The following is a 17,514-nucleotide window of genomic DNA, read 5'->3' as shown; positions in this document are numbered from 1 at the left end:
AGGCCAGGCCTGGTTGGCTGCTTTTAGACACAGAACACTGGGGCTGTAAGTCAACGAGGCGCTTACTTTGCAGACAGATGGACAACAGTACACACAGACAAGACAGAGTTTTATAAAATGACAAGGACTCTGAAAGAAACAGAGAGGGAGGTGACAAGCATGCAATTCTCTATTACATGGGTAGATGGAAGGGTGGACAGATGGACAGACAGATGGACAAATGGGACAACAAACCTTCCTCAGTCTGTTATTCCCAGACTCCTATTCTGCCTGACATGATAAAAAAATGTCCCAAGGATGCAGGACCTCCAGGGACTGATCAACTGCCCCAGCCTGGGAACGGGCCAGGGACTCCACCAGCTATCCTGGCTCTATCACCCTCAAGTCCTGCATCTGAATCTCATGCCATTGGTCTGAGAATATGAACCACACCCAGTTAGAACCCCCATCGACCTGTGACCTCCTTGAACCCTGTTCCCACTTGGAATTCTGTATCTACTTGGAACCTCATGCCCATGCCCACCTAGAGTCCCCGCGCCATGAGCATTTTGTCCAAGCATCCCTGAGAGGATGACACACCTGTTTCTGGTCCCTCCGGATGTCCCCCAGCTTCTGTGCCAGGTGCTTGGCAGCCTTGGTCCACTGGGCGGTGAACCGCCTGGTTCGCTTCTTCATGAAGATGAGGGACTCCTTCCCACTACCCATCAGCTCCAGGAGGTGGGACAGGTTGCTCCGGAACACGGCCTGGGTTGGGGCCACATGCCAGTTCTCTCAGTCCCCAACCATATCCTCACCATCCTGTCCCCTGCTCTCCCAAGATGGAGGCTGCTACCTACTGTAACATGGGTGCCTGCTCCAGCACCAGGGCAGGGGCTCCCCCTCTCTTTCCAGTGCTCACCCCAGCCCAGCGCCCACCTGCCCCGTGTCCTCTTGGGGATCTGGTCAGCTCTGAATCACCAGGGACTGGGCTGCCTTTCAATGGTACCACAGTCAATGATGCCTTGAACCTGTTAACTCTCTAGGCCTGTGAGTCTTCATTAACTATATCTGCAGAAGGACAAATACAGTGCCCTAGAGCAGAAAGCACTCAGTACCTGACAGCTATTATTGCTGTTATTCTAACCCATTAAAGGACGACTCCAGGACTCCAGCGAGTTCCCCGCCCTACAGGATTCCACAGAAAGTGAGCTGGGGACTCTCAGCTGGGAGCCCCATTCCATGAGGGGGGTGACAGGACTGAGGTTCCCTCCCACCGTCCCTGCGGATATCCACTTCCAAGGCCTACCTGGACTTTGGGAAGGGCCTTGGGGGCTGTCCGGGAAGCTGTCTGGTTCCTCCAGGGCAGCGGGGGGCAGAACCATTCGACCTCACTGAGGTAGATGAGGAACGAGCACTCTGTGCCATCCACTCCAAAGAAGGCATAGCACGGGTCAGAGGTCCAGCGGGCACGCATCCACTGTGAAGAAGATCGGGCCTGGGCAGGCAGCCTGAAACCCACCCACAGACCGCCCCATAGGCTCCCCCAGCCCCAGGGACCCCAAGATCTTCCAGGCTGTGCAGGAGCTGTGAGGCACGCCCCACCCTAAAGACGCAATACAAGAGAATAGACATACAACTGGACCAGGGAGCCCTCTGCCACTGAAGACCAGAAAATGAGGTGGGTCACCTTCCCCAAGGCCTCACAGAAGAGGGGCCGAGACCCAAGACATAAAGGGGCCATGCGCCAGTGCAAAGATCCAGGAGCTTCAGCAGCCACAGCCCATGTCCTCCTTGTCTTTGTCACCTTAATTAGAGACCAGGATCATAAAGCATCCCCCATGGGGGTCAGCTCCCGAAAAGTTCTTTCCACAGTGGTCCCCACATGTTCCCTAAGGATGGGGTTTGTTGCCCCCCCTTATTGGTTCAGAGGTAGAGGGGAGCTGGCTTTAAGGCTGTGGACTGGCTCTCTGAATACAGGGACGATGTACACTCAGAAGTGGCCCCTGGAGGTAGGCAGGAGGGGCCCTTGGTCCAACCAGTCTCGAGTTGGACAAAGAGGACCAAGAACAGTGACTGAAGCTCATTCCTGTCAGGGTGTCAGAATGCGGCTCTAGGCGGCAACACACACTTAGCTATAAGAAAGTGCCAAAGCCCCTGAAGATGACTGGCGATCGGGTGACAGGCTCAGTGGAGAAAGCATTTCTCTGAGTTCGGTCACCACCAGCTTGTGCTAGGCTAGGGACCTGGTCAACAAAGAGCCCAGCTGGCACAGAAATCCAGAGCTGAGCTGGACTGAGGAGGGGCCTCCACTTGTCTGCATCCTGCCTCAGGGAGAGCCCTGGGCCTCACCTCCACTTTCCCTGAGCAGTCAGGAAACTTGGGGTCACTGGGTGCTTCACACTGGTCCCTCCGACCTTCAGACACTGTAAAAACAAAACAAAACAAACAAAAAAGAGGATGGCTTCCTGAGGCACTGGGGCCTGGAAGTAGCCACACAGACAGAGCAAGGTGGAGTGGTCTGTGGTAGGACAGAGCGGTGGTTGCCCCTGACCCCTCTGCCTGAGGTTTCTTCCACCCCACAGTCCTGGAGTCTGAGCTACCCTCCTCCGTATACTCAGCCTCCTCCAGGCTCAGAGCAGCAAGCTCGATGGACCCACCCCAATATACCCTTGCTTTTCCTGAGGACGGCAGCTGTGCCCAAGCCTCCAGCTTTTCCCAAACTGAGAGGAATGGTGGTCTTACTCTTGGAACCGAGGGTCTGACTCTGTCCTCTAACGCTCAGGCAGACCAGGGTGGGGTGGACCAGGTCCCCCTGTTGAGAGCCTCAAGTAGGGCCCCCAGGAACCAGGCAAGCATTACCAGAGGAATGGGACCTCCTGGAGGCTCTGCCCTATCCAGCAGGGCATGAGCCTCGGGGGACACAGGGCGGTGTCCTGGCCACGACGCACCCTTGCTATGCAGAATCAGGCTGTGGCGCAGGATCTGGTCCACCTTCACAGCGATGTCAGACACATTCTGGGCAATGGCCTGGATCCTTTCAACGAGGCCAGCCCCAGGGGTGATCCTAGAGGGGAGGGGAGAGCCAGAGGTGAGCCCATGAACAGCCCTGTGGCCTTCCCATGGCCTAGGACAATCAGCAGAGGCCACAGTGGAAACCAGCTGGTGGGGAGCTGAGCTGTGCACCTCCATCAGCTCACACCTTGCACACAGCAGGAAAGCCCACTTCTGCAGAGGCCAGGTGTGTTTACCGTGTGCTGAGTTATGTAAGACACTGCATCTGGGACTGAAGAAAAGAGACTTCCATTCCAAGATTCCTTCTGCCAAGGCCCTGAATGGATGAGCGCAGGAACCCCTGGATGGCAGAGGCCTTTTCCTGGGCACAGCCAGCTCACCAAAGTCTGTTCGCCCTGCATCCTGCCAAGACACATTCCACTCCCAGCAACCTGGGGACCCTCCAGTGCACTAACACTGGTTTCCTGAGGACATATTCTTGATGGGGGTGGGGCCGCAGGGCATAGTTGATTGGTGTCATCCTCTACTGCTTTCCATCTTATAGTTTGAGGAAGTGTTGCTCACTACAGCTTCCTGATTGGCTAGCTGGGCTGGGAAGCAAGGTCTAGGGATCCTCTTGTCTCCGCCTTCCCAGGGCTGGGATGATAGGCAAGTCACAAAGCTTTTGACATAGGAACAAGAACAGCAAGTGCTCTTAACTGCTGAGCCATCTCTCCAGACCCAGACCCACCCTCCTTATGCATGTTTTAAGATTTATATTATTTGCTGGTGTGGTGGCACATGCCTTTAATCCTAACACTCAGAAGGCAGAGAGGCAGATCACTGTGAATCCAATATCAGCCTAGTCTACCACAGTGAGTTCCAGGTTAGTCAGGGCTACAGAGTAGGATCATGTCTCAAATCAGTAAGACAAACTAAGATTTTGTTTTGTTTTGTTTTGTTTGTTTTTTGAGACAGGGTTTCTCTGTGTAGCTTTGGAGCCTTTCCTGGAACTCACTCTGTAGCCCAGGCTGGCCTCAAACTCACAGAGATCCACCTGCCTCTGCCTCCCGAGTGCTGGGATTAAAGGCGTGCGCCGCCCAGTTAAGATTTATTTTTTATGTGTGTATATGTCTGTGTGAGTGTATGCACATGTGTGCAGAGACCAGGGGCATTGGATCCTAGGAACTGGAGTTACCGATATTTGTGAGCAGCCCAGCCTGGGTGCAAAGGTCTGAACTCTAGTCCTCATGACTGAGCGGCAAGAGCTCCTAACCATGGCGCTGTCTCTTCAGTCTCCTTCCCCCAACTCCCTTCTATGATTCTGAGACAGTCTCATGTAGCCCAGGTTAGTCTCAAACTTACTGTGCAGTGGATAACCTTGCATGTCTGATCCTCCTGCCTTCCCCTCCCAAATGCTGGGATTACAGACGTCCACCACCATGTCAGGTCCATGGGGCGCTGGGGATGGAACTCGGGGCTAGGCAGCCATCCCAGCGACTGAGCTACACCCCCAGCCCACTTCCCTGGATCTTGAAAGAGTTTGGGCCGCAGATGTTAAGCCTTCTATTACTCTCCATCAGTATGGGGCCGCTTTGATTCCCGGAGAATTTATTTCCTCGTCGATGACTGGCCAGTGCGCTGGGAATCGTATTAGTTGTTATACCCGGTGTTTATCTCATTGCACAAGCGGCTGCTATTGAGATGGATCCCACTCTGCTGGCCGCACCTTCCGTCAGGCTCAGCCCTGGGGCCTTCTCCAGGAAGCCCTTGTTTTCAATATCTTCACATCCCTTGCTCTGATTCTCACCTTGCCTTCTGGCATGACGATTTTGCACACACACACACACACACACACACACACACATACACACACACACTCACACACACACATACACACACTGCTGCTTACGCTCTGTTTATTCCTCTTCAGGTACTTGGTCTGCACAGATACCCAGCATGGAAAGTGTACCAGGGGTCTTTCCAACCTAGGCTCCGCCTGAGCACGCAAACCTCACCTCTCACAGGCTGGGTGACCTGCCTACCAGAGGAGGCACAATAGCGGAGCCACGTAGCAAACTGACACGTCTGACCAGCTTCCTTTCTTTCCTCCACCTGAGAAGGAGCAGAGAATGACAGAACACTAGGGAAGTTCCAAAGACAGACTGGGCCTGTCCTCTCCACCAGCAAGGGACAGGACAGTACCTCTGTGGACGACTGCTGCTTTGCTTCCCCAGATGCCGGGATGGCAGGCATGTACACCACACCTGCTTTATATGGTGCTGGGGATTTAACCTGGGGCTGAAGTGACTGGAAGAAATGCCCCAGCACACAAGGCTGTGGTGTCTCCATGGCTGCCAGGTCAGGCTGCTGATCCACAGGGCTGGTGAGTCTATGCTCAGGACTCCTGTCAGGTTTGGGGGGTCACAGGATTGGAAAGGGCCAAGCAGCTCACACAGGGACCAGTCAGGCATTCCGGCAGGTGTGAAACCGACCCCACCTCACCACCACAGAGCCACCTTCCTGTAGGCATCTCTCCATCTGCCCCCATAGAACCCCATCATTTCCCATGCTACAGGGCCTGCTTGGGATCCCCAGCAGAGTCCTGAGTCCTCATGGCAAGATGGCTTTCATATACAGAGCCCAACCCTGCCAGCATGGGTGTGTGCCCAGGGACCCCTCACTGAAGACTGAGTAGCATCTCCCCAAACTCACATCCTCCTACAACCTTGGAATGTGCCCCACTTGGGAATAGGGTCTTTGCGATTGGGAAGATGAGGTCATGCTGATTAGGGGTAACACTGAATCCAGTAACTGGGGTCCTTGTCAGGAGGCCCTGTGACAACCTAGGGAGGTGGGGAGAAGCACGTGAGGACAGCCGAGGTACAGTGGAATGATGTCATCCTGAAATAAGAGCCCTTGTGGCCAGCAAGACCCTCACACAGCCATCCTTTTAGCATTTCCTTGTGAGAGCAACGTCATCAGACCCTCACCTGAGCCTCTAGCCATTGCTCCTGACCATGGTCTTGGGGGTGAGGAGGGGAGAGGAGGGGAAAGTTGACTGGGGTGGGGACTCCAGGGATATAGTTTAGTGAGCTGTCACTCATGCTGACACGGCCTTTTCAATGATGCAGCTGCCGGAGACACCCCTGTTCCTCCTATACACAGCCCCACGCTGGACTTGGACGGACTTATTTGGTCTGTGGGTGCTAATCTGGGTTAAATGAGTGTTTCTGAGTGTCTCCCAGCAAAGGCCGAGGGACAGGTGGCTTCTAAAGTGATGCAGGCTTAAGCTAGGACCTACCCAGAGCCCAGGGAGGGCACCCAGCCTCAGACGTCAGCCCCCAGAACTGGGAGAAAATAAATGAGATGTCAGTTATCTTCTGCCATATGGCTTGCAGTCACCTCATCCAGTTACCTGATGAACAAAGAACAAAGAACTTCGGCGTGTCGGGTTCCATTGGGTAGGAAGTTCTTCTCCAGCTGATTTCCCTGACTGAACTCAAGCATCATCCTACACTGTGGTGCTCTTTGGGGGACAGAGGGACCAGCTGACCTTCCAGTTTAGCCGGTGACGGGACACATTATTTAGATTTTGGGAACAGTGAGGCTGAGAGGCACAGTCTAGACAGCGAGCCTGACTTTCCACTGCAGCAGTGTGACCTCGGGGGGTGGGGGTGGGGGTGTTACAGAACCTCTCCCAGAAGCAGAGTCACAGCGAGGATTCAAGCTGAGGCAGATGGCGACACCTCGGTATACAGGGTGGGTGCTTACTAAGGACTGAACCTGTGGCTCTGCACATGCTAGGCAAGCGCTCACCTCTGTGCTACCTCCCCAGCCCTGTTGGCATGCTCTTTCTCCCGGCTGAAGCAGACACCCTACCCCTAAGAGGAAGGCTCAGCTGAGAAACACTGAACTTTTTGGAGGATTCAGCAATTCTCCTACAACAAGCCGTTTTTGCATAAAACATATCGCCAGCATGGGCTTTAAATAGTGCTGTGGCATCTGTTGGACTTAACAAGTTCAAGTCATTCAAAACAAAATCACTTGGCGTCACTATTATTAAACTGGACTTAACATTCGCACAGCACTTTCTATTTTCAAATAATACACAATCAGCCTTCTCACGCTGAGACACTTTTCCACAATAGCAGTAAAAGCAGAGTCTCAGGCCACAGAGACTAGAGCTGTGATGGGAACCACCCAGGTGGGAAAGAAAAAGGGGGCTGAGGCGCAGTCAGTAGAGTGTTCGCCTCGTTTACACAGGCCTGGGGTTTGACCCCCAGTACCACATAAACTGGGCACAGGGACAGGCCTGTAACTCTAACGCTTGGGAGGTGGAGGCAGGAGATCAGAAGTTCAAAGTCACCCTCAGCTACATAGACAGCTGAAGGCCTGGAGTAAATGAGAAAGAGAGAGAGAAAGAGACTTCTCATCCCCCCCAAGAAGGAGGTGCCACAAAGAAGATTTGTGACAGGCTGGAATGTGCCATGTCACCCAGGAGGGCCCACACTCAGCAAGGCCAGGGCTGAAGAAATGATCTGATCAGACTGCTACAGACTGAAGCTCTTGAGGTACGACCACCCCCAGTGCAGGTGGCAAAAGCCACAACTGTTCTAAAGAGTCTCCTTGGCAACAACCATGCCACTTCTCGTTCCCTCTTTTGGTGTTTAGATGGAAAGAGAGCAGTGTGAACCCTTGCCAACCTGGACAGGTGGATTCCAGCGGAGCAGCATGGGCAGGGCCAGGGAGGGCCGGAGACCCCCAAAGTCACCCTGGTGGGGTTCCACTGCCCAGGTGCCTTTCTTAGGACCCATTCAGTCTGGCCTAGAATCACGGCCCTTCTTCACATCCACCCCCAACAACTGTGGCCGTTAGCTCCTCCGGCTCTCCTGTGCAGGCAAAGCAGGCCTGGTTCTGCCCTTCAGCTCTGCGGTCAGGAGCAGCCCTCACTCCGTGATCAGGAGCAGCCCTCGCTCTGCGATCAGGAGCAGCCCTCACTCCGTGATCAGGAGCAGCCCTCGCTCTGTCTGAGCCCAGCTCCTCATCTGTAGCCTGGGCATCTTCATTGTTGGGTGAAGATGGACGTTCACTGGAGTTACGAGAGGGGCGACCTTGCCCACAGCCACTTAATCACTACCCCTCACTTTTATTAGTTTTAAAATCTTCTGTGTCTGCCACATGCTACTGGGACCCAGGGCCACCTTGCAAGTGGTCCTGCCTGGAAAAGGTCAGACACCCCCAGACCTTTCTTCTAGTGACAGTGCCTGGTGGTGTGACCTGAGACAACAGCTCTGAGTGGGGATGGAGAGAGGGGACCACAGATTCCCATACTGATAAATTCCCATACAGAGTCCCCTCGTGGGCACCGTGACCTCAAGAGGCTGCTCAGAGCCCAAAATCCTATGACAGGACCCCCTAGGGAATGGCCCATAGCTGATATAGGGACTTTCCTATATGTTGGATTTACAGAGCAGGCTAGGGACGGGGAGTCAGGAGGATGGCTCCCTGGACCTGCACTGGCTGCGGCCCTCTATATCTGCCAAATGTCGTGGAGATTTAAGCCTGCCACCCCTTCCTCAGCTCCTACATGCTGGTCCCCACACCAAACAGTCCTCATTCAGGAAGCAGAGAAAGCTGAGCTAGGCCTCAGACACCAGCCTCCCTGATCACCAAAACTCTGTTCTAGGGCACCCCAACAGGTAGGCAAAATCACAGACCTGTCACCTCTAGGTGCTCTGAGGAACACCCCAGCCCAGAGCATACTATTCTGTACAACTCCAGACCCAAGGGCATGACAGCAGGAAATTCTGACATCTACTTCCTACCAGACCACTACTCTAGTCCTCAACGCCTTCCAGGCCTGTCCCCAACAAGGCCCCCAAAGGTTCAGCCCCTCGAGCTCACCACCAATTCCAGGCCAATCCCCTCGCCCCAGAAGTGGCACTTTAAGCTGCCAGGAGAAGGAGGTTTAATTCTGAGTTCCTCTGTGATTTACGAGGGTTACATTCAATTAACAGAAGCATTGATTCCCCTGCAGCTGGCCAGCAAGCTCACGGGAAATGATTGTATTATGAAACAAAGTGCTTCTAAAACACAGAAACCACAGACCCCGGGGCCTGCAAAACTATACAGCAACATACACACATACAAACACACCCCATGGGAAACGTGCTCTGTGCCTCCCGCATCTCACATGCTCTACAGGATGTGGGACACCTGTGTAGTGTGGCCTTTCCTCCTGTCCTCCTCTGTGTCCACTCACCCCAGCCTCATCCCCTGACAAGAGGGGTCTGGAGGTGGCAAACAGATGCTATGAGAGTGACGTGCCCCTTTCTCAGTGGGAAGAGAAAGGACAGTTCACACCGATGCCTAAAATGAGCTCTAGAGTCGCCTAGGAGACAAACTTCTGGGCGTGTCACCGAGGGAGCTTGAGATAGGGTTGACTGAGGTGGAAGACCCACCCTAATGTAGGGGGCACCATCGCATGGGCTGCGGTCCTCACTCAATAAAAGGGAGACAGCAAGCTGAGGGCCAGTGTGTGTGTGTGTGTGTGTCTGTCTGTCTGTCTGTCTGTCTGTCTCTCATTGGCCACCATCAGGTCCATTCTGCTCTGCAGACTTCCTGAGAGGCCTGAGGCACTGCCTGAACACAGCCTAGAAGACACAGCAAGGAGGACCAAGGCCAGCTGGGTCTCCTGGCCCAACCCCCCTCCTCTGCTGCCCACTGGCCCCAGGGCCTTGGTTATTGTGCCTGCTCTCACCCAGGCCCTCCCCTGACTTGGGCTCCTTGCAGATTATTTTGAACTTGCCTCTCCTCACCCTGACCCACTGAGGCCTGTCCCTCAGGTGGTCTAGCTGGCCACTGACATCGCCACTCTCCCATAGTCCCTCCCTGACAGCCTGGCCTCTCCGGCCCTAAGGGAGACCAGCTTTGGGTAATTTACCAAAATGTCTTCCTGTCAGCCAGCCTTGTGTCAAACTCAGAGCTGCGCCCAGCCCAGGACTTGAGAAAAATGGGCCTGTCTTGTAAAGTTGAGATTGATGTCATCCCAAGAGAGAAGCGTGCCCCACCTTGCACTCACCCACAGATCCCAGGAGGCGGATCTCCCTGCGGCTGCAGTCTCTGAACCACAACCCCACAGAGACACCCACACAGAGCTGAAAAAAAAAAAGCTTCATTTCCCCCAAACAAGAATGCTGGTGTAAGCCAGATGGTGGTGGTAGCACACGCCTTTAATCCCAGCGTTCAGTCAGGAGGCAGAGACAGGCAGATCTCTGAGTATGAGACCAGCCAGAAATTCACAGGGAAACCTTGTCTCAAAAAACTAAAAAAAAAACTGAAAAAAAAAAAATGTTGATGTATCTTCTTCCTACACTTTACGCTGAATTCTCCACACGGATTCTCCACACGGTTCTATTTATACACCCAGAACCTGCTTTCTCACTTAGGACTCAGATCCCCGCTTCTAGGGCTGGGCATGGTGGCACAAACCTATAACCCTTACTTAAAACCGTCCTTTCCAAGTGCCAAGCACTTAGCCCCTTCCCAAGGGGTCTTCTCAGGTGAGCAGCTGTTTCGGGCTCAGGTGCTGCACCCCACAGCCCGCGGGCCAGGCCTGGCAGAGGGGGTGTGGCCGCTGAGATGATCTGTCTGTAATTATTCCCCGGCCAGTCCCTCACTGCCTCTGGTGTCCCCCACCCAGACTCTGCAGACCCAGGAACAGTCAACAGACAGATGTACTTGAATGCGGCCAGCCGCCAACTACAGAGCTGTCACCGCCGCAAAGAAGCCTGATGGGAAATTCAAAGATCATAGCTATTTGGCTGTAGGATGCATAATACAGTGGTGTTTGCCTCAAAGCTGCCTTCCTAATTATGTTTTCCTAGGCTAAAATAGCAAATTTGCTTTCCCCAAGGACACACCCGCCACAGTGGAAAGCAAGGCAGCTCAGAAGCTTCCAGAAGGACAAGAGGAGGACAAGCCCCAGATCCTTCTGAAGTGGGGATCCAGGGGCAGGTGGCAAGCAGAGGTGGGAGGCCTTCCGCGGCACCCTGCGGCTCTGGCTGGTTAATCATGGTTAACCCCAAGGTGGCTGGGGTGGGATGGGGCTGGTGTGTGTGAGCGCACAGACCCCCGTGAGCCCTGGCACACTCCCGCCTCTCTCCCTGTGTCCCAAAGCCACAGTGTCCCTGCAATTTATAGCTCTGCCTGTGGAGTTTGAACGGCTCCGCTGGTCATGATGGATGGCTGCTATTTCCCCGAGATAGAGCTCAGAGGTGGCTCCCCCACCGGCAGGGCTCCTCCTTCTCTGGGAGCAGATGAAGGGCAAGGAGTGGAGGGAGGGGCACCCTGGGAGAAGCCAGAGTCAGTGAACGTGCAGTCTTCCACCAAGCCGGGTCCCTGGACACTTGACAGTGCAGTTCATTGAGCAGGGCCATGCGGGGCTCCGTCCCCTGAAAAGCGCCGGTGGCCTCAGGTTGTTCTTGGGCCTGGACGGAAGGTGGAGCTGGGCCACAGGCAAGGACAAGCACTAGGCCTGCGGGGATGTAAAGGGTGATGGCACTTCACACAGAAAACAGTCTCATGTTGACCCAAGGAAGCGGGACACCTTAGCTGCCTCGCCTTCTCTTTCCCAGCAGCCTCTCTGCTTCTGCTCTTGCCAGTGAATAATCCATTTTTTACACAGTAGTCAGAGATATATTTTTAAATAAATCCATCCAACCCTGCATCTCAGAACACACACACACACACACACACACACACACACACACACACACACACACACACACAAGATTAAACTGAAATTTGAAAACCCAGGCTGGAGAGATGGCCCAGCAGGCAAAGGCTCCTCCCCCAGTCCTGACAGGCTGAGATCCTGAGTCGGACCTGGTGGGAGGAAGGGACTGACTCCCTCAAGTTGTCCTTTGACCTGGACATGCACGCCATGGCACCTGTACACACACATGCAGGTGTGGCAACCACCTGTAATCCCAGCCCACGGGAGGCAGAAAGGGTCCCCGAGGCAAGTTGGCTAGGTAGACTAGGAAAACTGGTAATAAAGCAGATAAAAAGAGGCACACTCGGGCCTCCACGTGCGCTCACACACTCATGCACCTGTACACACACGTGTGCACCCATACACGTGCAAACACACACACATGCATGCACATCTCACACACACAAGCAAAATCCATAAACGAACTGCTACCCATGCCTCTCAGAACCGCGTCCTATGGCTGGCACAGCCCCACATGACCTCCCGCTCACTCACACGTCTCTCCATATCAGCCTCCACACGCTCGCTTGTTCAACACACCAGCCCCAGGGCCTTTGCACTTCCTGCTCTCACTACCTCCACTGGCTCCTCCTGGCTCCACGTGGCTGCCTCCCTCAGCACCTGTGTGAACAGCACCCCTCTTACCTACCCACCCGCCACCCGCCAACCCTCTGGAGCCTCTGCCAGTGTCTCACGTGATCCCGCGTGCTCCCCACACGGGCCTTTACGAAGCTCTTCATTTGACTCTTGGTGGTCCCGAGACCCAGCTCTCTCCTCTATTCTGTTTGATGCTCAATGCTAAGTGGCATCGGCTCTGAGTAGAGAACCAGTACCAGGGAGGCAGAGCTCTCTGCAGTGGGGGAAGAGGGAAGAGCTTCCCCTGGGGTCAGCTCTGTCCAGGCACCGCACAGGATGCCTGCCTGAAGCCCTGACCCCAGCACTGTAACGTCGGTATAAACATTTTCTGAAGGGGGGGGCATGGCTCAGCAGGTATATGCACAAAGCCCTGGGTTCCACCCCCAGCACCAGATAAACCAGGTGTGGTGGTGCATGTCTGTAATCCCTAGGAGGTAGAGGCAGATGGATTGTAGAAGTTCAGGGTCATCCTTACTTACATAGTGAGTTTTAAGTTTGCCTGGGCTACGTGAGACCATGTCTAAAAAGAAAGAAAGAAAGAAAGGAAGAAAGAAAGAAAGAAAGAAAGAAAGAAAGAAAGAAAGAAAGAAAGAAAGAAAGAAAGAAAGAAAGAAAGAAAGAGAAAAGAAAACTCTCAAAACAGAGCACAAAACTAACAGAGGGTTTTCCTTCCTGATTTGTAAATTCACAAATATGAAAAGTCCCACAAAAGGGGGAAGGTGGCCCAGTGGGTAAAGCCACTTGCTGCCAAGCCTGATGACCACCAGAGTTGGCGGAAGGAGAGAACTGACTCTCAAGAGTTGTCCTCTGACGTCCACAGGTGTGCCATGGCATGCATTCGTGCACACGCACACAATCCACGATAAAATGCTCAATCCCAGTGCCCCCAACAAGGCAAACAGGAGCCACACAAGGCCGACCGCATAAGGAATGAAAGGCAGACAGGGGCATCGTGGTGCTGAAGGTGAGCGTGAAGCCAGGCCCAGTGCCTCCTAGTTGTACAACTTTGGCTGCTTCTGAACATCTGTGCCTCAGTTTCCCCCTCTGCAGAGATTAATACACCCTGTACAGTGCTTGTTGGGTCGATGTGTGATGGCGCTAGAGGCGACTCCATGAGGACACCAGATATCAGTATTGGATAGTTAAATGTCACCTTATCATGTGGCTGATGGCATCCATCTTGGTGCTCAGGGCATTTGCTCAACTGGCCAGGCCACTCTGGGGGTGGCCCATGACCACCAATCTAGAACAGGCAAACCCAATGGCAGGGAACCCCACACCAATCCAAAGAAGTATGCTGCCCACCAACAACTCCCCACGTAGGTTCAAGGCCATCCTGGGCCAGACATCAACACACACACACACACACACACACACACACACACACACACACACACACACACACTGCATTTGTAATGAGTATGATAAGTGTGTGTAAAAGATAGAATGGGGAAGACTTAGCGCTGAGTGTGAACTGCTTGTCTCTAGGGAGAAGCAGTAGGGCTCTTCAGTGCTCACCTGTGGTATTTCATTTAATGAGGACAAAAGACGTCTACAGATGTGAGAAATTGTTAATGGTCGTCGAGTCTGGGGGGGAAAGCCTGCATTCCGGATGTGTTTTTTCATTTTCTGTGTGTGTATGTGTGGGGGGGGGGGCACACATGCCAGTATGCCGTATGTACACACAGAGCCAGAAGCCTGTGCTCTGCTCTGTCACTCTCCACCTAATTCCCTGGAGACAGGGCCTCTCACTCCACCTGGAGCTAGGCTGGAGCCCGGGGGTCTTCCTGACCTCCCACAGCAGCAAGGCTATACCCGGGTTTCACATGCGTGCTGGGGATTTGGACTCAGGTCCTCATGATGAGCAGCAAGGGTGTTTACATGCCGAGCCATCTGGTTTTTGCAATCTTAAAGTTTTTCTAGTTTACCAGAAAGAGGACCTGGGCTGAGCTCTCAAGGTACATTGGGGGCGATGCTGGACCCCGGGACCCCCCCAGCTCTGTGCCCTGCCCCACCTCTCCTCACCTGTCTGCAGCTAAGTGTGCGACGCTGGCAGGGTGGTGCAGCTCGCTGCCGTTCTCCAGCCTGGCCAGCATGTCCATGCGCTTCACCATCAGCTCCAGCAGGTCGCTCATCTTGCGGAGGGCGCCGCGGGAGTCAGAGCCACCGGGCACTGTGGACAGAGTGCGGGCATGGTCAGGGGCAGTCACACTCCCAGCCCCACCTCACGGGAGGGGTCAGTAAGTGTGCCTCCTACCCACTCACCCTGCAGGGACCCCTTTTCCTTGTTTGGGGAAGCGATCAATCTGCTGGGCTCGCCTGCCCCCTCCCCGCTGGGTAACCTGAGGGACTTCTGCTATCTCTCAGGTTTCTGGTTTGTGGACTGTATGATGAAACTCTGGGTGTAGCCTCTGGGGATCTAGGGTCTGTGAGTGCCAGGAAGGCCCCAGTAGAAGGGGAGGCCTGGAACCCTGGTGCCTTGCATGAGCCGGGACTCCCCAGTCAGGTCTCTGTAAGCATAGCATTGTCCACGGATTGAAGTTCTGGGCCTGGGGTTCTGGGACCTTCTCTGTGCTCATTTCCTGTATGATGCTGATCCTGGATCTTCCTGTGCTCTGGGGTCCAGTGCGCTGTTCCTTGTCCCACCCACGCCCGGCCTGAAGCCTGGCTTTCCCCTTCCCAGCCAACTCCCTGGAACCTCTCTAGAAAATGACAGTGCTCTTGTCCTGAGCCTCAAGATCCTCCAGGTGAGGCTCTCACCCCTTGCCAGGGAGACCTTATGAAGGATAAGCCAAGTAAAAGTGAGGTACCCTAAGATCCCCACAACTCCCCAGGTTCCCCGGCGTCTCCTTTCCGATCCTTCCAAAGGCAGCTGTGCATGCCCCATGGGAGACTGTCCTTGCCTAGTGATGAACCAGCCTGTCTCCACCTTAGGCTTAAAAGCCATCTTATACTACCAGGTTCATTCCTGTTGATGATTAAATCTGTTTCTCAAAGAGCAGGCTACGTCCCGCCTGTAACCTTAACTACAAAGAGGTCTGTGCTGCCTGTTCCAGGAAACTGCAACCATGTCTTTGTTTCAAAAAGTATAATAACCATCTTGTAACTCTACCTTTGTTTCAAAATGATATTTTGACCACTATGACTACCTTGTTATGACCACCTGCTGTTATGACTGCCTGCTGTTATGACGACCCTGTCACGCCCACCTTGAAACCATGTCTTTGTTTCAGGAGGTTATGACATGTTCTGCTCCTGTGAACCTGTCTGTTTTGCCCACCAAATCCCCCATTTGGAAACCCCTTACCCCTGAGCTATAAAAACCTTGTCTTCCTCTCGAACCCCACTGTAGGGGGAGGCAGCCCCGTGCACACAAATAAAAAAGCTTGCTTTAGTTAGTTTGGCAGTGATGGCTTGGGTCTGTGGTCTTTCTCCTCCTGTTTGTCAGCGTTCAGGCATCTGGACTGGCCTGCCCTTAGGGTCCTGACAGGACATACTTCCGCTGTAGCCACTAAGAGCACCCCCTGGGCTCATTCTCTCTTTCCATATAAAAGGCGGTCTTGCCCACCTCCAATCTCTCTCTCTCTTCCTTTGATCTCGTCTCCAGAGAACCAATCTCTGCCCCTTCTCTGCCCCTTCTCTCCCCCCCTCAATAAACCTCCCATGTGGGCCCTGTTGTATGGTGTGACTCCTCCTATTGTTTTTAAAATACAACACCATCTTTGGGATTAACACTTGTCTTTGTAATTCTGTGTCTCTGCACATTCTAGACGCCACACAGGCCACAAGGCACTTAGCTCTGGGCTTTCAAGTGACCCATTCAACCCCCTCCAAAGTTCCGGGGTTAAGTTCTCAACGGATGAGTAGAGCCCATTAAGACAGTAACCACATGCTTCCAGGCTACTTGGGCAAAGGGTGTCAACTGTTGGGCTCCCCAAAAGCAGGCTCTCAGATGAAGGTTAGGGTAACTTATTTGAGAGGAGAAGGAGAGTCCAGTATGGAAGTGAGGAAGAGGTGGGAAGGAAAGGAACCCACTGCTAGGCTGAGCAACCACAGCCTGGCCCTGCTGGGAAGCCAGAGAGGTGTGGAGCAGTCCTGAGTCACCCCGCCTTCCAAGCAGGAGCTGCGGCATTAAGCAGTTACTGGGTGCCGTCGTATTCCGGCACTCTCCATCTGCACCAGGTGCTGACAGCTGCAAGTCTGGCCTGTGTGTACGAGAACACAAACAGCAGGGGACCCAAGGGCAACTGTTTCTCAGGAAGACGATACCAGACTACCCGAGCGGCCTCCATGGGTCGAGCAGTACTGTGGAGGAGACACATGGAGTTTCACCTGCCCCCTTTGTGGGCCGAGGGGAAGCCAACCCTCCACTCTTAGCCTCAACATCCCTAAACTCAAGGGAAGGATGTCATGGCCTGCCTGCATCCCAGCATCCTGCACAGGCAGCAGGAGCCACTGAGAAGAAGGGGCGGAGGAGGGAGAGCGGAGAGAGGCAGTTAGATGGAGATGAGCCAGCAGAGGAGGGAGAGAACAGTGCCTGTCACTACTCAGGACTGTTCAGGACTCATCGCCCTCTTCCTCAGACACGGCCTGCTTCCCCACACTGACACAAGACCCTTTTGGCTGCCCCCCCACACCTGTCAGCAGAGCCTGTCTGCAGTCAGAGGGAGGCCACCGGAGTCAGCAGGGATCTCTGGGAACTAGCAGCCAGGCATCTGTTGCTAAAATCCCTCCCCAGAGGGAGACTAAAACAATACCTACCCTTTTCCTTAAGGTCCCACTCACAAACTGAGGCACGATGGCACCAAAGTGCACCGTGGGACAGGGGACAGCCGGTTAGTCTATTGGGCTTCCTCACAGGGCACAGGTGAGGGGTTACCCACAGGGTGTGGGTGCTCCTCCCCCATAGGTTACCCCTGGAAAGCTTTACCCAGCAGGGGTGAGGACTTCCCAGGAGCTGCATAGATGGAGCCCCCCTCTTCCCTCCCCCTACCTACTCTAGTGCCCCCCAAGGCAGAGTTACACACAACAGATGGTAGGGAGCAGCTGGAGCTCAGGGAAGGGTCTCATGACCCTCCTCATCCCTCCATGAGGATGAGAACAGTCAACAGGCCCAGCTGGGATGGCCC

At 54.1% G+C, this 17,514-nt stretch overlaps 1 protein-coding gene across 2 annotated transcripts in view; it reads right to left on the bottom strand.

The window, feature by feature from the left end:
* The window catches only part of Mgat5b (alpha-1,6-mannosylglycoprotein 6-beta-N-acetylglucosaminyltransferase B), a 63,657-nt gene that overhangs the window by 35,215 nt on the left and 10,928 nt on the right, over positions 1-17,514 (bottom strand). For both annotated transcript variants that reach the window (XM_028889659.2, XM_037200602.1), the window contains exons 3-7: positions 14,411-14,558; positions 2,928-3,043; positions 2,329-2,402; positions 1,286-1,456; positions 580-744 (exon numbers count right to left, since the gene is read on the bottom strand). In XM_028889659.2, coding sequence (XP_028745492.1) covers positions 580-744; positions 1,286-1,456; positions 2,329-2,402; positions 2,928-3,043; positions 14,411-14,558 — 674 coding nt within the window. The remainder of the gene's footprint in view (positions 1-579; positions 745-1,285; positions 1,457-2,328; positions 2,403-2,927; positions 3,044-14,410; positions 14,559-17,514) is intronic.

Source organism: Peromyscus leucopus, chromosome 8b (genome assembly GCF_004664715.2).
Source record: "Peromyscus leucopus breed LL Stock chromosome 8b, UCI_PerLeu_2.1, whole genome shotgun sequence".
Taxonomy (NCBI): Eukaryota; Metazoa; Chordata; class Mammalia; order Rodentia; family Cricetidae; genus Peromyscus; species Peromyscus leucopus.
The sequence above is the reverse complement of the archived record's forward strand: the minus strand, read 5'-3'. Positions and strand labels throughout refer to the sequence as shown.